Source organism: Magnolia sinica, chromosome 8, assembly GCF_029962835.1.
Source record: "Magnolia sinica isolate HGM2019 chromosome 8, MsV1, whole genome shotgun sequence".
NCBI lineage: Eukaryota > Viridiplantae > Streptophyta > Magnoliopsida > Magnoliales > Magnoliaceae > Magnolia > Magnolia sinica.
In genome coordinates, this window is record NC_080580.1 from 3,359,660 (window position 1) to 3,381,864 (window position 22,205).

The following is a 22,205-nucleotide window of genomic DNA, read 5'->3' on the forward strand; positions in this document are numbered from 1 at the left end:
TTAAAGAACCCATTTACTTCTCTCCGCCTTTCCAAGACATGAGAAGAATTCTTTGGAAAAAAAAAAAAAATTTTGGAAAAAACTGTCACTTTGGGAGAAACCCTCTCTTTCTTATTTTTATATTGTTGGCAAAAGAAAATTTCTTTGAATTAAAACGGCGAAAATGTCATCTCTTTATCTTTGATATAATACCATATTTAAAGACAATAGTGAAAGAAATTTTTTTTTTTTTTTTAGTTTTTGTAAAGCTATATAACTTATCTAACTTACAAAAATAACCATTTTGCTATTGGAAAAATATCTACCTAAAGCTGAAGTGATAGACCACTACCCCCTTAAACCCCTTAAAACTATTGTTTGTATACATATAATTCCATGGCTAGGATCAATTGCTGCACCCCACCATAATGATTAGCCGAACATAAAAAAAAATCAGGTTGACCCAATCATCACGATGGCCATACCCTAGAAACAATGTTCACCACATAAAAACATCCAAATATAAATGTTGCCCATCTGATGGCCGGATTTTTGGATCGTCTGATGATGGTGATGTGAACAAGTTGGACAGGTTGGATGCCATATGCACACACACCAAAAAAGGCATTTCAGTCATTTCATCCCCACAAATAACATTTCGGTGCTTTAATAGATGAGAATTATAAGGACTTGTGCAATAAAAGCCCCTTTGGTCACACGTCAGTGTATTAGTTGACACCGATGATATTTAATTGTGAAAAGAACTTAAAACAACCCACAACCATTGTAGTGATAGTTGCCGACCAAGCAAATATACACTTTTCTTCGCATACAACTCTCACCTACAATACTTTTTTTCCCACGAAAACGTCACACGTGTTGGCATTTCTAGCCATGCAGAGGGCCACGACGTGCTGATGCAAAAATAAAGCCCTTCCACTCATTGGATGGGACATTGAATTGAAATCAATGGACAATCTACATGTGCGACTTACCCATTGAAAGGATGGACCTGATTTTCATGGAAAAAACTGATCTTCATGGTGGTACCCATCTTTTGCAATTATCAGATTTCTTACACACTTGAGGTGGGTCAGAAATGAGGTGGAGATTCCACGTGCAATGCAACACTTGATATTGTTGTCTGGACCCTTTTGACTCAGTGAAGATAAAAGCAATTCAAAATCCTAATCAATGTTTTAAAACCCAGACCAGTCTATCCTTTTTTTGTCTGTTGGTCTGGCTCAAAACGGTGCTGCACAGGAACAACTGGTTAGATCAGTGGTGTTACTTAAAGTTCATGTTATATTTATTTTTATTGATTTTTCTTTTTGGTTGAGATTTGGTTAGGCTGTAATTAATTGTAATTTTCTTTTTGAAGCCATTTCCGCTGATCCTGCATAAATAGCCTTTAAAAAGTTACATTTTATTACAACCTAATCAAATTTTGACAATAAAGAAATTAGAAAATATGATTGGATAGACTGTGACAAATTGTAAAATAAGCTTATTTTACAACTAATGAACGAAACTTTCAAAATCATGCCTATGCAACCATCACATGGGCCATCATGTGAGTTGGAGGTTGATTGTCCAATCTTTTCTATGTTGTAGTCCATACAAATTTCCACACAAAGCAAGCTGTGAAATGGTGATGGAATCTCGAAAAATCAGGTCTACATGCAAAATCACCGGGTGCATCACACCATAGAAAACAATGAATAACCTTTCAGAAACTTCTAATTCACGTGCTGTCTACATGATTCTAAGGATGCTCTATTTTTTAGGTTTTTAATTTCATGGTGAGTTGACCCCTTTGGATTTGTTGGATACAATGAAAAGTAGGTAGAATATGAAGAAAACAACATGCTTAGCCTCAAATGCAACAGTTGTACAGTAAGCTTATTCTACAAAACTTACAGTGGATTTGACATCATTTCCAATTGCCTCTGCCCAACCAATTTGTATTTCTGTTGTCCATTGACAGAACTGTTAACCACTCAACCAGCCTGGTTGGACCCACAGTTCAAAAACACTAGACATCTGGTTGGACCCAAGACAATTATTTGTATCTCTGTTCCTATTTGTTTTGGAGTCTTTTTACTTTTTAGTTGGTATTGTTGGTTTGGTTAAGTGTCTTCTGTTTTGACAGGTGTTTATTACTTGGGTCCCATGCATGTTACACAACCTTTAATAGCTATATGCTTTTAGGTGAACTGAAAGCATAAAGGATCATCATTAATACTAGTGAAAGCGAATTATTTAGGTCGCAATTGAATGAGCAGTCCTTCATGCTAGTGGGCCTAACACATGTTTGCTTTGGATGTATGGCACGTGTCAGAGATTTGGGCCATTCATCAGGTAAGGTTCACTGAATACATGCCCTACAAAGGTAATGACAGAAATGGGCAGTTGGGAAAAGTCAAAAATTAAAATTCATGAGTGTGCAGCATGTGTGGCGTCTGGCTCACTCACTTCTGTCCTGGTTTTTGGAATGAGGCATGTTGTGACTGTGCCCTACCTGATAAATGGCACACTTCGTGTTATTCTAATCCTAAGCTCATGAGGGATTCCTTGTGATGTTTGTGTTATATCAACTCTCTTATTTTCTTTCGCTAATTCATCCTAGGACATGAGCCGCTTGAAAATTTATGTTGATCCAAGACTAGAGGTGGGCACGGGACAACCTGATGCAGCTAACTCAACTCGTCCGACTCGATCCGATCTGAATGGGTTAGTCAGTCCAAACCAAGTAAGCTTCGCCCAATCCGAACTCAAACCGAGTTGAGTTCGAGTTACCCAGTAACTCAACCGACTCAACCCAAAACTCAACCCGGTTAGACTCAACTCGATCTGAAACTCAACTCGACCCGACTCTCTAACCCTACCCCGACCCAACCCCAACCTCTTTCTCACTCCCTCCCTCATCCTCCTCCTCTTCCAAGCCCGGCAACCACCCACCACCATCACCCTCATCCTCCTCCTCCTTCTCTCTCTCCTCTCCACTCCTTCCCTCCCTCATCTCTCAATCCAACTGGGTGCCAACTCAACCTAACTCAATACTTCTGACCGAATTGGACTCGGTTCGGGTCAGTCCAAGCTAGACCGAAATCAGATCGAGTTAGGAATGTTGGAGTCGGTATCGAGTCGGATCGAGTTCGGGTCAGGCCTATTTCAAAACCGGATTGAGTCGAGTCAACCTTAACTCGGTTCGATTCGACTCGATGCCCAGCTCTATCCAGGACTATGTCAGTCACAATTAGAGCTAGGCATTGAGATGAGCTGGACCGAGTTAGGGCTGACCCGACTCGATCCGGTTTTGAAATATACCTGACCCGAACTCAACCCAACTCAATTCCGAGTCCAACATGCCTGACCTGATTTGAGTCTGGGTCTGGCCTACCGAGTCGAGTCGGGTGCAGTGAGTATCCACAAGCCAAAATTACAACTCAAAACCTAGGTGCATATGTCAGAATTGCAGCTCTCCATCAGCTACATGGCATGTCAAATCTAAAACGTCAAATCTAAGGTTCACACACACACACACACACACACACACGAGTCAGTTTCAGATCGAGTCGAGTCAAGTTACTGGGTGACCTAAACTCGATAAAGTTTGAGTTCGGATTGGACAAGTCTACTCGGTTCAGATCAAGTAGAGTCTGAACGAGTCTCAGGAGTCAAGTTCATTAAGTCGTCTCATGCCCAACTCTAGCCACACTCTATAAAATAGTGTGGATGGAAACAACCACAGTTGAAACCTTGTTGACGCAGGGATGAACATGATGAGGTCGATCACCATCTTCCTTAAGGATAGCTACTTCGAATCCATGAAGCTTCTTTGGACTGCTCACAGAGACTTATCGAATCCACGAGGAAAAAAAGAGAGTAAGAAAATAAAAATAATATTTTAGAAAATTTGTAAATTGATTGATGAATGAATAAATGAGTTTGCACTCCTTTATATAGGGATACTAAGTCATATAAGAATTTTCGAAATTAAACTACAAATAAAACTCTCAGAAATCGCGACTTACTATTTATAGACGGTCCTAATTCCTACTAGTGCGCATGGTTTTCGGCCAAAAATAATAAGTATCCTATTTGGTTTCACTACGCTATTCTCTTAATTATTTTAAGCACTTTTCATGTTGGGTGCAACTCCTAAAGCCCAACAGATGAAGAGTTATAATCAATCTAAAACTTACTATAAATAGTACAAACGAAATGAATTCGACCATCAACGTTTGATAGCTCATTCTAGTTTGCAAGATATGTCCGTTTTAAGTTTTAACAATCCAGATCACCTCCGTTTCCGATTGGGCCTTTTCTTGTCCATCTTGGCCATGAAACTGTCTGCAACCCACTCTACATCACTTGCTCGGGTCCATTGTTATGTTATATTCCATCTAACCCTCATAAGGTGGTGATTCACGCGAGATGAAGAGAATACACACACTATCCTGACTCAAAACTTCCTTAGCCCCCAAAAGATTTCAATGGTGGGGGTTCAATCTTCACTGTTTCCATGGTGTGGCCTACTTTAGTTCTGGATCTGTCTTATTTTGGGCTCATGCTCTAAAATTAAGCTGAAAAAAATTTTAAAAATTTTTTTTAAAAAAAAAGGATGGAGTGGATATAACATAGACATCAAGGTGGCCCAAAGAACTTAGGGTAACCTGAAGTTTCGGGAGAGCAGCAACCTAACCTGTTAGCATATGTTAAGAGTAATTAAGTGTAATTGCATGTGAGAAATGATCACATGATGGAGATGGTGTGAGCTGAAAATCAGGTGCGTCCACTCATCTGGGAGTCCACGCCATAGAAATGGATTGACAGAGAATGGTTTGACTCAATTTCAAGTGTCCCACTCAACCAATAGGTCAGCCAGATTTTCACTTGGGGCTGTGTGGAGCCAGCCAATTTCTGCATGTTCAGATGTCTATCACATATGACAAGATGGTAGGAAAGTTCATCTCTGTGTGCCGTCATTCATTCATTCAGGCTGTCCATTTCCAACCTCGTGCTTATGGTATCCACTCTGTCCATGGCGTGCATCCCTTGATGCTAGGTCTAGGGGCCAAATATCAGCTCAGTAGACAACTAAGGTGGGCAATCTCTGTTATATACGAGGGGACACCAAAGATAGGTTTGTTTGTGGGCCGAACATATATATTACATCCAACCTTATTATCGCCAAACACAGGTTTGTTTGTGGGACCGAACATATATATTACGTCCAACCTTATTATTGCTAAATTAAACATAGGTTTATTTGTGGGACCGACCATGTATACTCCATCCAACCCGTTTATCAGCTTTGCCTCTTAAGAATGAACATGAGAAGACAAATCCGAATTTTGGATCGGGGCGATCTTTTATATGTGCGGTGAATATGAGACGGCAAGCCTGATGGATGGAGTTGATTTCTCATGCATAACATGGCGAGTGCCACGAAGCTAGGGTGCTCCACTGCTTAGGGACAGAAATTAAAGAAGAAATAAAATGGGAGAGAGTGAATATTGTTTAAGTGTCTACATCTTTTAGGGCCATCTCCATGCCAGGTCAGGTCGGGCCAAGGTCTGTCCAAGCCCGGCTCGCATTATAAATCCTAGGTTTGGGCCTTGATGGGCCAAAATAAACAGGTGCAAGCCTAGCCTCAGTTGATTATTAATGGTCTCGAGCCCATCTATCCTATGCCGTTACAGCCCAAGCGCGACCCAAAAGTTTGATGGGCCTATCGGTTGTCCATCTGATGTCCCACGTCTTCATGGCCCAAGAATCATGCTAGCCCAGCATCATAGATCGGCTACCAACCATACATTTATAGAAATGGATGGTTAAGTGGGGATGCGATGAAGGTACATTTTATTAGGGTTGTACCTTAAGAAACCCATGTTATTATATCTCGATTGATTGGTATGATTCATTTTTTTATTTTTTTTTTCTTTTAGTGAATTCTTATGAAATATATTTAATTACATAGTTTTGAGAGGCATCGCCTCTAATGCTCTTGGGCACATGAAATCGGATAGAAAGACTTGGTAGTTAAAATATCATGGATTAATTTATTACCTGGGCCATGATCACGCAGGTTGTCGAGTATACCTATGCTATCAATGGATGATCATCTCATGCAAGAGGATTAGTTTAGTTTTAGGCTAAACAATTTCCACCTATCAACACTGACTTGGTATCAGTTCGCTTCATTTCCTACTCCACATGAATGTGTAAGTTAGCTATTGATGGTTATTTGGATTTGGCCTTTGATCACTTGCATGGACATGAATCACTTATAAGTATCAAGACCGGTAGATTTATCATACCTAAACTTGAATAGGCTTGTGGTTGCATTATCTTCATCAAAAAAATTTTAAGATCCTCAAAGTATACATATGATCCAACACAGGGATCTACTTGGTATTTGGGGGACATGAATAACACTTAATAGGTAATTAATCTTAAGGTTTAAATGGTCTATCAAGTGTTTAAAAAGGCCAACCAACACCTCTGATCCTTTCAATTGGTTAACCAAGTTTTTTCAATTATTAACTTTCATTTTTATCTATTGATTTATTTTAAATCATGCTTGATGGACATATAATGGTTGAGATATGACATAATGGATACCTTAAGTAGCATGTGAATTGCCTGAAGATAGTGATTACTAACAGTAGAGGGATTTTGACAATTGAAGTGCACGGATTAGGTAGGTATTTGAACATCCTTCAAAGTAAGATAACATTATAGAATATACATACTCTTTCCTTTTAAGGTTCTATATAAAAGAGAAGGTGATAGAAATCATTGGGCATCCACACCTCCTCCGTAATTATTGTGGTGGACATCCCTACCAAAATATTAGGAAGAGAGAGAGAGAGAGAGAGAGAGAGAGAGAGAGAGAGGGACAATCCCAAGCACTCTTTTCATCTTGGACAGATCTCGAAGAAGCTCCCTGTATTGAGAGATTGATAATGGCACATGATAAGACAATTCTACTTCAAGTATAAATAAATTAAATTAAATTTTTTAATTTTTAAGGAATATTAATCAATCAAAAACATGAATCCTTTTAATATAATAAATTTAAAATAAAAAAAAAAAAAAAAAAAAACTTTTTACTATGTTTCAAAATCCAGACCATCAGATTTCTTTATCATATATAGCTCAAACATGTGAACCCATATAGAGCAAGTCACTTAAATTTTCCTCATTACAACGACAATGCTTGTCGCCATGGTTCTTTCCTTGGCCAAATCCTTAACGACAATCTCAGTAAACTTCTGAAATAGACGCTCTGTAATTTCTTGTCCGAAATGGTATGAAATCAACGGCTCTGTGAAGGACCTGATGTTCCTAGCCACCTTTTCTCCGTTCACCCACTTGTCCTTCTCCTCTTCATCCCCAACACCAAGTTCAAACATCTCTAATTGATCAATCTCGAAGGATCCTTCTTTTTCTACAACCTCCCCAACTTCCTCTACCGATGGGGTGTAGTAAGGCACATCGAAAGAGTCCACCTTTTCCTCAGTAACAAATCCCTGCACAAACATATGGACCTGATGAACGTGCACAAGCACTGGCCCGGCCCATTTACAAGCTTTGGGATGGATATCGATAGGCTGAGGCAAAAAGTTAGAACTGTCAACAGCCCGGCCCGGCCTTTCAGTCTTCGGGCCTAGCTCACTTTAGAATGGGCTTGGGCTTTAGGGCACGACCTGGCCAGCCAGGCCCATTTAGGCTTTCAATGGCCTTTTTGTGATAGGCCCACTTAACGAGCATCCGACAGCTAGCACAAAAGTGAGTCGTCGGGCTAGTGCTATCATGGGATACGACGGGTCTATTTGTTTTTGCCTGTCATGAGCTCAGCTTAGCCCGGGCCTAGGGTTTATTTTGTGGGCCATGCTTCGACAAAAGGGCCCAGTTGTGCGTAGCCCGATGGTAGCCCTATTTAGGACAGGCTTGGATGCTAAATAGAGCTGGGCATCTAGTGGAGTTGGACCGAGTTAGGGCTGACCCAACTTGATCCGGTTTTGAAATAAGCTTGAACCAAATTCAACCCGACTCGGTATTGGGTCTAGCATGCTTGACCCAATTTGAGTCTAGGTCTAGCCTGGACTAATTCAGACTGAGTCCAACCCAATCACAAGTACCGAGTCGGCACCAAGTCAAATCAAGTGCATCAGGTATCCACGGGCTGAAATAACAACTCAAAACCTAGATTCACTTGCCAGAATTGCAACCTCTCCACTAGCTACACGGCATCTCATATCTGAAACGTCATATTTGAGTTTTTTTAAATATATATGTACAAGTCGAGTTTCAGATCGAGTCGAGTAAGTACAAAGTTGGATTTCAGGTCGAATTGAGTCGAGTTAACTCGAACTCGACTGGATTTGAGTTCGGATTGGACGAAGTCAACTCGATTCGGATCGACTCACCCACTCGGTTCTCGATCGAACAAGTTGGACAAATCGAGTTTGCCGAGTCGAGTCATCTCGTGCTGAGCTCTAATAATTTAGCATACTCGGCAGGCTGGGCCCAGTCCAACAACTTAGGCCCGTTAATATCAGGCCAACATGGGCTTTGTTTAAGGTCACAAGTCCTGGCCCCACCAACGCGATCTAGGGTATCAAGGTCATTTTTGTTATACATCATGGATTATTGGACACACATAACAAACATTCCAAAACTTTCAGAAAAGTGGGTGTAAGTTTGGGCTCGGGCTCGGGCTCAGGCCTGTTTTTTACTGTCACTAACCCGTGGTTGGTGTGGGCCCAGTTTTACTTCGTGGGCCGGACTTGGACAAATCTCATCCGGCCTCATCGGAATTGACTGATCTACTAAAGGCTGACCGACTATCGTCTCTGCAAGCATGAGTTTTTTCCAGCCTGTTCAATAAACGAGCTTAGATTTTAAGATCGGGCCAAGACCTTGGGCCTATAGAGCTAGAATCACAGTCCAAGCCCACCAGAAGCAGTCCAAACCCAAAACCCCAACCAACGAACCCCGCCCATTAACCTGGCTAGTTAAAAAATGGAAGGTGATAGGTACCTCTGAAACCATCCATGAAAGTGCTTCAGCTAATAATTCCCACTGGTAACAGCTCTCCTTACTTGATGGATCATCCGTTGATCTGCCAGAAAGTACAAGGACCATTGCACCACTGGGCCCCACCTCATATGATCTCGACTTCAAGAATAAGTAGAAATCCTTTTGAAACTGATCGAGGTAGGCTTTCCAAACGCATGGTGGGCTCGTCTTAGATATGTACATCTTCCCCTTGTTCAATGCCAGCCCTTCTTTACTATAGAGACCTTGAGGAACCTTTGAAAAATCCAAACCAACGTTAGTGAAAAGGGGAAAGATCGTCTCTTGATGGTATTGCCCATCAGACCACTTGAGAGGTTTAAGGTTATGATCGGGGGAACCCATGAGATCAATGGTCTAGATCACCGTATAGTGGGCTCCACTTGTACAAACCACACATTCTGTCAAAAGGAAACTGGGTATTCATCTCAATAGCTAAATAATGGTTAGTCCCCATTGAGAAGTGTCCGATCTTTGATCTAGACCTTCCATCATGTGTCGCACCTTCGATTAACCATTTGATCAATGGCTATATATGAAAGTAGATGGATAGAAAATCCAATAATTGATTTGGGCCATCCATCGTGGGGCCACTCATCATTTCTAAAAGTTAATTTGGACCATCCATGATGTGGAGCCCGATGCACTTACCTCCCAAAAATCAAAATGTCTGCCCATATAGTATTAGAAAATGTCCAATGGGTAATTTAGACCATCCATCACGTGGGACCTATCTTTGATTGTTGATCCCTCCCAGTAACTCACTTTCAATAAAAATATCCTAACCATCCAATCAATGGCTAAGAAAGTGGATGGTTCGTCTTGAATATAATTAGACAACATCAGATTATCAATCTGGACCGTCAATCATGTCACACCCACCTTTGATTACCATCCCTCCTAAAACATGTTTGTACTCTGCCACATGTACTCGCAAGCACCATACCGATTGTGCTGCCGATGGACTAGGCCTTGGGTTTACCTCTGCCCCATTTTGCATTGGTTGGGCTGGGCCTATCGAACTACCCCTCCACTGGTTGGGTCCAGGCCTGGTTCATTCACAGCTTGATATATGACGTGACACAAATACATTATTGGCATAGTTGGACCAATATTAGAAGGCCAAGAAGGGGAAGTAGTTCGTTAAACTTGAGCCTAATCTTACATAAATCATGATGTAATTGGTCTGAGGCAAGAATACATGCTTCCAATTTAAAATTAGAATTTTAGAAAAAATATATATATTTTTTAAGGGTCTAGTGAGAGAGAATACGAGCTCATGTGTTGTACCAGCCTTACTAACACCCAAGGAGGATGAGAGTTGGTGTTATGTATTCATAAATAAATTGTGAAACATCAGTTTCCTATATTATTGCCGAATGACATGTTAGGTACGCTAAAAGGGTCAAATATATTCTCCAAACTAGATTCAAGGAGCAATTACCATCAGTCCAATGGGTGACCGGTAGAAAATGACGTTTAACACTAAGAAGGGTCAATACAAGTGGCTGGTCGCCCTTTGGACTCTCGAATGTGACTAACACATTTATGAGGTTAATTAACAAGGTTTTGAAATTATTTATTAGGCAATTTATAGTAGTCTATTCCAATGATATTCTAATTTACAACCAAAGAGGGGCAGATTATGTGGAGCATCTCAGACAAGTGTTTATAAAAACTAAATTATACTTTAATAGGAAGAAGTGCAATTTTTTGACAAATAGCTTCTTATTTTTTACCTTTGTGGTAACATCCACGGGAATTTGTGTAGATGAAAAGAATGTGATAGTCAATAGAGAGTAGTCGCGGTCCTGAGAAATATTCACGATGTGCAAAGTTTTTACAAGTTGGAGACTTTTTATCGTTGGTTCATGGCCCTTTTTATTGATTGTAAGAAGAAATGTCAATTTTAGTGGCAAACAGAACTTTGTAAAGATTAATAAACAATTGTCTACTACCCTAGTCTTTGTGCTCTCTAGCTTTGCAAGCCATTCGATGTCAAGTATGGTGCTTCTTATGTGGGTTTTGGAAGCGTGTTGTCTCAAAAGAGTAGGCCGGTAGCATTATACAGTGAGAATCTAAGTAAAACTCGTAAGAAGTGGTGAACATACAAGTTGGATTTATATGCAGTCATTTACACTAAGTACCATTGGAGGCATTATCTTATCCAAATGGAGTTTATCCTCTATACAGAGCATCAGGCCCTTAAATATATTAGTAGGCAAGTTAATATCAATTGTGTGCATGCCGGATGAATTTCTTTATTGCAAGAATTCGTGTTCATGTTGAAGCATAAAATAGGACAATAAAATAAAATTGTTGATGCACTTAGTAGACGAGAAGCCTTACTATTTACCATGAATAATGAGGTTGTGGGGTTCGAGTGCCTCAAAGAATTATATACAAATGATGACAACGACTTAAAGGATGTGTGGGCCAAATGCTAAGGTAATTGGTCAAGTGACTTGTATATCTAGGACGGTTTTCTATTCAAGAAAAAATCAGTTATGCATTTTACCGAGTTCACTGCAAGATCACGTCATTTTTAAGTTACATAGCGGTGGCCTTGGCAGTTACTTAGGGCGAGATATGATAATAGCCTTTTGAAGAAACGTTACTTCTAACCACAATTGAAAATGAATGTTCGGAAAGTTGTGCATAAGTGTCATACATGTTAAATATTTAAGGGGCAGTTGCAGAATAGAGGCCTTTACACCCTTTTACTTGTACCTGATAACCCTTGGGAGGACTTGTTCATGAATTTCATGTTAAGTCTTCCGTGGATCCAATGAGGTATGGATTTGGTATATGTAGTGGTTAATAGAAGATGACCCATTCCATCCCGTACAAGAAGACTTTAGATGCAACCCATGTAGCTAATCTTTCTTTAGAGAGGTTGTGTGACTATACATGGTATTATCAAGATGATTACCTCCGATCGCAATGCCAAGTTTCTTAGTAACTTCTAAATGACTTTATGGAGATGATTTAACATAACATTGTAATTTAATAGTGCTTACCATGGCCAGATGGATGGACAAACAAATATAGTGAATCATATCCTTGGAAACCTCACACATTGCATATCTGGTGATAAACACCCATTCAAGGTTTTATATGTTCAAGTTCCCAAGCATACACTCAACTTGGTCATTTTGCCTAAGTTCCCGATTATGACTGTTAGTGTAGAAAATATAATGAATCGACTCTTAACAGTGCATACGAATGTCCAGAAGAAATTACGAAAGGTTAACACCAATTACAAAGAATAGGCTAATAAACATCGATGCTATAAGGTGTTTGAAGTAAATGATTACACATTAGTTCACTTATGTGATGAAATGTTTTTGACTAGAACATATAATAAGCTGAGAAATAAGAAGATAGACCCAGTCCTAATTTTTAGAAAAATTAATGACTGCACTTATGTTGTTAATTTTTCTAAGGTCATAAAGATCTTACAAACTTTTAATGTGGGAGATCAATAAGAGTATCATAAGCTGAGTTCATTAAATAACTCAAGAAAGAGTTCCTTCCCAAGTGGAGTAGATAAATTCAATCTGGATATAGAAAATTTGTTGTTTGAAGTGTGAACCATATATTGAGTATTGTTACAAGACGCATGACCTATCAATCTTTATTATAATAGTCCATCCAGTGTCAACCGACCTACATTTTGAGTCGCATTTAATTTTTTCACAAGAAAACGCACACTTCCAATTTAAAAAAGAGATTTTAGAAAAACATATATATATTATTATTATTATTAGTTCTGATTTTTGTCTTATTTCTTATTTTTAAAGTTTTAGATATGTATTTCTAAAAAAAAAAAATTACTTATAATCATGCTAGGAAAAAAAAAAAAATTTACTTATAATCATGCTAAGACTCTTCCAATAAAATTTATATAGACTTTTTATTTATGAGTAAGTTGACTTTAGAAGAGTTTTCTTAAAATTAGGACGTTTTTCTTTATTAGTGACAGAATTGAGAATACACACACACACACAATTATTGATTAATAAAATTCTGATTTTTTTTCTTTTATTATTATTATTATTTTGTATTCAAGGTTATGCAAACATGGAGTAGACCATGATGTTCCTCGTAACTTTTCCACACTCTTCCCTGCCTTAACAGCCCTAGAAAGAATTCCTGAAATCAGGGGTCACTCACAACTGCTTAGTCGAGTAGAGGACCATCAATCCAACTGTCAAAAATATCCAACCACCCAAAATGTTTGGGTCATAGAAAATCATCAGTGGGGCCCAAAGGAATACATCAAAATTGTAAAAGAAGGTACGCACCTGAGAGAGCCAATGAACACTGTAAGAAGAATGTACCAAGTGTAAGCTGTTCTTTGGAAAAAGCCTCCCATGAAATGAACCTGGAAATCCACCTATAAAACAAGATAATCCATTTTTCTCTTTTCCTTCCATCATTTCTCTATAGAAGGCTGGCAAACCCTTGAAAACGGAGTTGAAATCGTTTCCAGGAAGATCATTCAAAAACACTTGAAATTCAGGCAATGGCCGGTTCGATTCGTGAGTTATCTTCTCTACGGTGCTGATGATCGTCGAAACTACGGACATGGTGTTGGGCCCACATGAACAACCCAAATCAGCAACAGTCAAGATCTCAGAGGAGAAGCTGTTGGAGAAGAGATCTTGTATGGCCTTCACCAGTACGGGCTTTGTTATGGAAATGATCTTTCTCTACGTATAACCAACATAAGCCAAAATCAATTGGGGCACACATGAGAATGGTTGGATGATCCAAACCGTCCATCTTAAACGCAGTAAAATCGATAGTTCACAGTTGAAAATTTACCCTAAGGAATGATACTGCCGAGAAGTACTTAGAACTTAAAATAGACCGTTGAAATGAAACCCCACAAAACGAGGCCCATGATCATCATGGTTCAGATCATGATCCACGGCAACAAACAGAAGATACATGGTTCAGATCATCCAATCATATCTGCACGTGGGCCCGTTTCGGATCCATGTTTTCAGAAATCGCTACTAGTTGCACACGGAGTAATGGGATAAAATAGATGAATAAGAAGAGAAAATTGGATTGTTTGGGATTTGGAACAAACCGTGAATCTTGAGTTTTGAGCAAAGCTGTTTTCTCCATCTCCTCCGTTCATTGACAGAACTTCCTTCACTTCCATGGTGACACTGGCTTGTCTCTCCATGCTCCCTACTGCTTGCTTGTTTCCTTAATATATATATAATCACGTCTGTAAAAATCATGTGGCTAATATTGATTCTTTTGTCAGTCTATTTCCCTAATTTTCCTAACCTACTTTTTCTAGTGATCTTGATCCATCTGGTGATTTGTCTGCTCGGCTCAGCTCGGCTCAGCGAATAGCTAACCACAGCTCGAACCCAGCTAGCTTGGTCCTTGAGCCTGAGTGGCCAGCTCGGCTCAGTATGGTCGGCAGCTCGGGTCAATGCGGGTTGTGCAACATTTTCTTAAACACTTAAGGAGTGCATCTTCAATTTCTCGTATAATGCAAAACAGTAACAGCAATTTACAAATATTTTATCAAACACTCCACGGGCAGGATCAAAGTCAAGTTATGAGGGTAGTTTTATAATATAAAGGTTTTTTTGTAGTGATTTGTTTGGTATCCACTCTTTTCTCGCCACCAGCCGATCCCATGGAGAATGTATGATGCATGCACTCAAAACGACAATTCATTGAGTCATTTCATCAAACACTCGGCAGCCAGTGTTAATATCTAAATAACGGAGTCATAAAGCCAATTTGATCCAAGTCGATCTGAGTTGAGTTTCGATCCAAGTCGAGTCGAGCTTGGGCAAGCTTGAACTCAGCTCAAAATTTTTTCAAGCTCAAAAAATCAGCTTAACTCAGTCCAAATCCAATTTCGAGTCGAGACGAGTGAACTGATCAATCTAACCTGACTCGGGTACAACTCCAAGCACATAGCACAGATGTAGGGTACCATGTGCTGTAGAAAAGCTCCGTGAGCTCCACCATGATGTATATGTTTTGTCCATGCCTTTCATTTATTTTGTCAGGTCATTTTAGGGTAGACAAATCTCAAGTGGACTATACCACAAGAATACTGTTGATTGAAGGCCCACCCATTAAAAACTTCCATGGCCCAAATGTATTGTTTACTTGCCATCCAACTTGCTGATTAGGTCACACAAACTTGGAATCTGTAGGTGCTCCGTTACCACTACTTCGTATCTGTTTCATATGGCGTGGTCCACCTTAGACTTGGATCTTCTTCATTTTTGGGCTCGTCCTAAAATGAGCCGGTGATGTGAAGGGACGGCGTGTATAAAACACACACATCATGGTGGGACCCACAGGTATCCACGCAGACCATGTGCAGACGGATTGCAACCGTCAGCAGCTCATTGGACACCTCCATCCAGATGCAGTTTGTATGGTGAGTAGCTGGCCAGTAGGCTATATAGAGATGGGCATCGGACCGAGTCGAATCGGATTCGGCCTAACTCGACCAGCTCCGAATTCTGTATAGCCTGACCTGAACTGAACCGAGACCGAGACTGGGTCCTCTGACCCATTCCCTAAACCCTGCTGACATGGGCGCCCAGATTTTGGAAGTGTTTGTAAACATTTTGTAGGGTAGGCAATATTATTCTCATTGTTTCCTATTATGTGATCTACTTAATTATTGGATATACTTAAAATTTAATATCAACCACTAAAATAACCTGGAAAAACTGATGGACGGTGTGGATAAACTAAAAATCTCAAGACGGCCCCACGTAGTTTACCTAGCAGGAGGAAAAAAAAAACGCACTGCCTGTTAAAAACTCACACCGCTTATAGCTTGCTGAAGAAGCTTGCAATTACTACTGCTGGCAGTATGCTATTTGTAGCTAGCTGACACAGCTATAGCAGCTCCAGGCTAGCAGCTCCAGGCTAGCTGACACAGCTATAGCAGCTCCAGGTGGAAGCGGATTGCGTACTGAGTTAGCGTACTGAGTAAACTCTGTGGGGCCCACCGTAATTCATGTATTATATCAACTCCGTCCATCCATTTTATCATATAACTTTAGTACTTTAAATCAAAAATTAATCATATCCAAAGATAAAATGGATCACACCACCTGAAACACAGTGTGAATTGAAGTCTACCATTGAAAAGTTATTGGGGCCCCACAGAAGTTTTAGATCAAAATGATATTTGTGTTTTCCCTCCATCCATGTCTTTGTGATCTTATGAACAGTTTGGATGACAAATAAACATCACTGGGGGCGTTAGAAATGTTTCAACGGTGGAAATCAATACTTTCACTGTTTCCTTTGGTATGATCTACTTGAGCTTTTGATATACTATAATTTTGGGCTCAACCCCTAAAATGATCTGAAAAAACGGATGGACAGGGTGGATAAACCACATGAATTCGTAGAGGGCCTAACAGAGTTTACTCAGTACGATAAGACCCTATGAGTAACTCTGTACACAATCCGATTTCACTATAGGTACGTGTCATGCGGTGTCATGCGAAGACGAGCACTGACACTCTTCGAGCTCCGAGTTGTACGAGCACTGATGCTCCCATTACGTGGGCCACACTTTGCATGTATCTGGAACTTCCTGTGACAGGCTTAGGAGAGTTTCCTATGCGGGCCGAGTGGGCCCACGTATAATTAACAACAACCAATGCTAAATGGACGGTTACAGTAACAATGGTATGGCCATCAACTTTGGACGCTCTTATTTTAAAGGTTAGGATCGTCCGAAAATAGCGGTTTTGGGTCCAATTTCAATCCACCATTGTCACTCCTATTATGCGGTTTCACCTTGACATACAAGCTTACTTGGGCCCACACACAGTACAGGGAATTCCCATCCATTGATTTATATAGGCACACACATATATAGACGAACCTGACGTTAGTGGACGATGAGGTGAGACCTTGAGATTAAGATCCATTGCTCGCCCGCTACTTCTCCCCTGACAAAAGAAAAAAAAGGTACGATGAGCTGACCATTATCTACACGGTAGGGCCCACCAATCTACAGCTTGGATGTGTGAAGAAATAGAGAAACTCACGTAGAAGGCGGTGACGGTGCCGGCGGAGTTGCCGGGGACGAGCTTCAATTGCATGGTGATCTCGTCGAAGAGATAGGAATGCTTGGAATGGAAGCCGGAGCCGGAGGTTTTGTCGAGAAATAGGATTAGACGATTCCCATTGTCAAGAATCGTAGCACAGCCATCACCCCACGAGAATCACAGATATAGAGATAGAGAGAGAGATAGAGTTGACGGGCTCTTTGGGCGGAATTTTTTGGCGCCGAACGTAAAAGCTAGGCCGTAAAAGTGTGTGTGTGTGTGTGTATACGGTTCAGATTGGGTAGGTTCGAATCGGATCCAATCGGATCGGGTTCCGGATCGGGTCGGTTCGGAATAGGGCTTATCCGGATTCGACCCGAAAATAATTCGGATCTGTATTGTGTTACCCGATCCTGACCGATCCTGACCATCGGTTCTGTTCGAATCGGGGCGGATCGGGTCTGATCGGGCCGGATCCATCGGTTCAGGTATGAAATGCCCAACTCTAACCATACCATAGGAAACAGTGGGAACCGATTACCTACCAATGAAATCTTTTTTAAGCTATATAAGTTTTGGATCAAACTAATATTTGTACGTTCTTCCTTCATTTAGGTATGTGTGACTCTATTAGCAAGTTGGATGAGAAACAAACATCACTGTGGGATGTAAGAAACTCTTTTATGTGGTTTGTTCACTTCAGCTTTGGATATGCTTCAATTTTAGGTCCATGCCCTCAGTGAGCTTAAAAAATGAATGGACAAGGTGGAGGATGTCACGGAGACATATATTACAATGGCTACACAGAGTTGACGTACCATACAATCCACGTCCCCTCCATCCAGCAGTCGGTGGTTGTGTACTCCCCGGTCACTAGCTAGGAATGGACAGGGGCACTGAGGGGGGACTGATGTATGAGTTTCTTCGTATTTTTATATCATTTATATAACTCCAAAAGTAAGGCAGATCTAAGGCTCAAGTGGACCACACAGTAGTGATTAAATACTTACCAATGAAAATTTTTTAGGGCCATATAAGTTTTGGTATTTGTGTTTTCCCTTCATCCAGGTCTACACCACTAGTGTGGTCCACTAAAGTCTTAGATCTATTTTTTATTATTATTATTTTTTTAAAACACACGCGCACACACACCGTCACATGATAGATCTGTATTGTGGAATTGACAGATCGTCTATGCATTAACAATAGAGATTCAATACAATAATCTTAAGGCATACTTGATTGGGAAGACATCTCGATGCCTTTTCGATGTCGCCGATGAGAATCTTGATCTTCCGCACCTCATGCCTTTAGGAGAACCTCTCAATGGGACTAGGGTTTCTCTCTTGTGTTGTTGAGGGTCAAATATCGCATATCAGACTCATTTATTGCATGAATTTACAAGCATGATGCCGTTTAATAGCCTGATTTAATTGTATTTGTGATGCAGAGTGTATTTACAAGCATGAACTGAAAAAGGGTGCTTAAACCATGGATTTGACGCTCTGATGACACCCAAGGCAAGGGACGGACTCCAGGGGACCAAGATCGATGGAATTACACACTAGGGATCCGAGAAAATCAAGTTATTCACGTTAAAGAGGCCCGAAATTGGTGAAAAATGCAATATCATATAGTTCTCGCCATCTGATTGGCCCAAAACTTCATACATGGCCTGAGGGCCATAAATTAACCGTACATATCAAATTTCAGCCCTTGGATCACTATGGAAGTGCCCCAACTGACAGATCAGCCTATAAACCGTTGATTCTGGGCCCACCTGATATCTGGAACTGTCTCAACTTTGGCCTCCGCGGTTTAAATTAGATGAGGAAACAAATGGATGGATCGGATCTTGCATATACATTACAGTGGGCCCCGTATAACCAAAGTGTGTACATGAGGTACACATGTGCCGAGCCGCGCCGCACCGTACCGTGTATAACGGGTCAGCGCAGCTGACCCGTATCTTCTTCATTAAAACGGCAATTGCCGCATTAACGCTGTATAACGGATGGAAACTGTCCGTTTTTGCGGACGCAAGTGGGCCCTACCCATGGCCTGTACGGATAATCCAATCCGTCCATCGTGTAGAGGGCCACGAATTCATCGAACCCATGCTGAGCTTTTGGACCCATGCAATCACACGTGCGCGATACAGAGGCCATAAGTGGACTGCTCTGCAACGTTCAAATTGATGTTTGGATGATTTCTTCTCTGATTCTTAGTCAATGGACATGAAAAACTATCCATTTCTTACCAAAATTTCGAGGGCAATCTAATGGACGGGGTGGATTTCCTTGAAAACACCTCTGTGGGGCCCACCGATCACGTCAGCGCCGGACGTGGGAAAGGCTATGCACGTCCACGAAATCGGACTTTTCAGGCAGTTGTGGCCCACCATCTTTGATCATATGGCAGATCTGAACCGTCCATCGTGTAGGCCAGCGAAAACACTTTCAAGAGACGCTGATTTTACAGAAATAATGCAAGGAACGCGAGAGTTATGAAGCCCCAAACTTGGCTGCGAAAAGGCTTTCGCTACGCATACGATAGCTTCCCAAATCCGATTTCCACCACTCCAAAAGCTATAAAAAGAGTTCCAAACGTGGAGAAGGGGGTATGCTTGAATAGGGGACGTCAGATAGAGAGAGGGAGGCGGAGAGAGAAGTGTTTAGAATTTTTTATGTATTTTTTCTTTATTTTTCTTCTTTTTTCTATGATTATGTTAGGCTAAATCCCTTAGCTAGGGCTAAGAGGTGAAGCTTGTAGCGTAATGGGAGCTTCTACAGGTTTGATTGAACTGAACTGATTGACTTTGTTTGATTTAAGAAATTCTTTTAGTCATTAATGATTTGTTGTGATTTAAATTACAGTAGATATGTGATGGCTTGAATAATTCCTTTCCTTTTATTTTGATGTTCAGAAACCCTGTTGTTCGCCATCGTCTCATAAACATGGGTGGATGATGGAATCCTTCGTAACACTCATACATCTTTTGATTGGTTATAGATTGGTCTAAGTTCTTTTGTTTACCTTGTCTCTTAGGCATGGATTTGTGATGGAATCATACCTAATTCTTATACCTTTCATCTCTTGAAAACTATATCAAGTAAGTTCGGTATAATATCCATGAAGCGGCATAAGATCTCCCCGATCTCTACAAGTGGATCCTCTGAATCCCTAGTTCACTTTCTCTGAATTCTTTAAGTTTAGATTAATATTTCATCATTATTCCTCGAATCACAATTGGTTTAGATTTCATCTAAGCCTAGTCTAGATCTGGTTATTTTCGGATAACGTACAGGTTAGATCCTGTGGATTCGACCTCGGTCTTCTGAGTTTATTACTACATCACAACCTTGCACTTGGGGTGTGAACAAGTTTTAGCGCCGTTGCCGGGGACGTTTTCTGAAATTAAGTAGTTTTAGGATTATTTTAAGATTAGGACTTTTCGATTTTTAGGATTTATTTTAGAATTTTCTAATTCCAGGTTTTTCTTTAATTTTTGAAATTTTCTATCTAAGTAACTTTCTATTTTTAGATAGTTTCCTTTTTTAGAAACTAACCCAACTTTCTTATTTTGTAGGATTAAATAGGTTTCTAAATTGGTAATTTCTCTCTTCCTTACTATTTCTAGATTAGGATTCCTTTTTAGTAAGTTTTTAATTCTAACTCTTTTAGAATCTAATTTTGTTTCCTATTTTATTTTTAGAAATTTTCTATTTTAAGACTTTTTGTTTAGAAACTAACTTTTCTGTTTTGTAGACTTATTAGAAATTTCTAAATTCGGTACGCTCTTTCTAAATTGCTACTTTCTAATTTAGGAATTCTTCCTTGTTTCTTTTTATTTATATATTTCTCTTCTTAGGAATTTTATAGGCTTGCTATTCTTAGAAACTAACTTGTTTTGTTCTATTTTGCAGGTTTCAATTTACGGACTCCAAATTGGTAACTTCCTTCCAACCCTCTTTCTCTGTTTAGATTTTTATTTCCCTTCTTAGGATTAGGTTTAGAATTTGATTGAGGGCTGCGAGTGATTCATGCCCAAGTGGGCTCGTGACAACACTCGACGTCTCTTGACTGAAGGAGGATTAGTTGAGGGGTTAACTGTCCATCGTAGGACTAGACACCGCTCGAAATCTCCTGAGTTAATGGAGGATATGGCTGGAAATCAACCTCTTCTACCCCAACCTAGGGTAGAAGATCTCCAAGATGAGAATGAGGTGCATCAAGCACCCCCGCCTCGTACCTTACGAGATTACTTACAACCGGCGGGGGTGAGTATGCCCTCATGCATGACTTTTCCTGAGAATGAAGGACACATGGATATCAAGCCAGGGGTGATCCAACTCCTCCCTAAATTTCATGGGCTTGAGTCAGAGAATCCTTACTTACATTTAAAAGAATTTGACGAGATCATAGCTACCTTATACTTTCTTAACGTGTCTGATGACACGGTCAGGTTGAAACTCTTTCCCTTTTCTTTGAAAGAGAAAGCCAAAACGTGATTACATTCACTACGTCCTCGATCAATTGGCAGATGGAATGACATGACGAGGGAGTTCATTAAGAAGTTTTTCCCATACCATAAGACGAACACCCTAAGAAAGTCGATCATGAACTTCGCCCAAAGGGAAGATGAAACATTCTTCCAATGTTGGGAGCGGTTCAAGGATCTTGTCAGTTCATGCCCACAACATGGTTTTGAAACATGGCGCATTACACACTTTTTCTATGATGGACTGACATCTCCCATGCGCCAATTAGTCGAGACGATGTGTAATGGGGAGTTTATGAATAAAGGAGTCGATGAAGTGTGGGATTACTTTGATAAACTTGCTGAGAACACACAAACATGGGATATCTCCCCTAGACCTAGTACTGCGTCTAGGCCGACTCACTCCAAGGAAAGGGGTGGAATGTATCTCCTGAGAGAAGATGATGATATTAATGCTAAGGTAGCTAATCTCACTAGGAAACTCGAGGCCATAGAATTTAAGAAGGATAAGGCTAAGGAAATTGTTTGTAGCATCTGTGGTTGCAACATTCATACTACTGAAAACT

General features: G+C 40.3%; 1 protein-coding gene and 1 non-coding gene across 2 annotated transcripts; both read right to left on the minus strand.

The window, feature by feature from the left end:
- Positions 1–7,105: 7,105 nt before the first annotated feature.
- Positions 7,106–14,359, minus strand: LOC131252608 (probable methyltransferase ICS2). Its single transcript, XM_058253236.1, has 4 exons — positions 14,171–14,359; positions 13,377–13,784; positions 9,034–9,306; positions 7,106–7,520 (listed from the first exon to the last, which is right to left on the minus strand). The coding sequence occupies exons 1-4, from the start codon at positions 14,267–14,269 to the stop codon at positions 7,179–7,181; spliced, it is 1,122 nt and encodes a 373-aa protein (XP_058109219.1). The 5' UTR covers positions 14,270–14,359; the 3' UTR covers positions 7,106–7,178.
- Positions 14,360–21,739: 7,380 nt separating this feature from the next.
- On the minus strand, positions 21,740–21,846 carry LOC131254587 (small nucleolar RNA R71). Its single transcript, XR_009175708.1, has one exon. It is a non-coding gene; the product is annotated as a small nucleolar RNA R71 (small nucleolar RNA).
- Between the last annotated feature and the right edge of the window lie 359 nt (positions 21,847–22,205).

What these genes read in the sequence shown, in the direction of transcription:
- LOC131252608 (XM_058253236.1), bottom strand. Translation starts at nt 14,269, where the DNA reads ATGGAGAGACAAGCCAGTGTCACCATGGAAGTGAAGGAAGTTCTGTCA. An exon ending in CTCAAAACTCAAGATTCACG is followed by an intron (nt 13,785 to 14,170) that starts GTTTGTTCCAAA and finishes GGTTATACGTAG; the next exon opens with AGAAAGATCATTTCCATAAC. An exon ending in GTGTTCATTGGCTCTCTCAG is followed by an intron (nt 9,307 to 13,376) that starts GTGCGTACCTTC and finishes GATTTTTCAAAG; the next exon opens with GTTCCTCAAGGTCTCTATAG.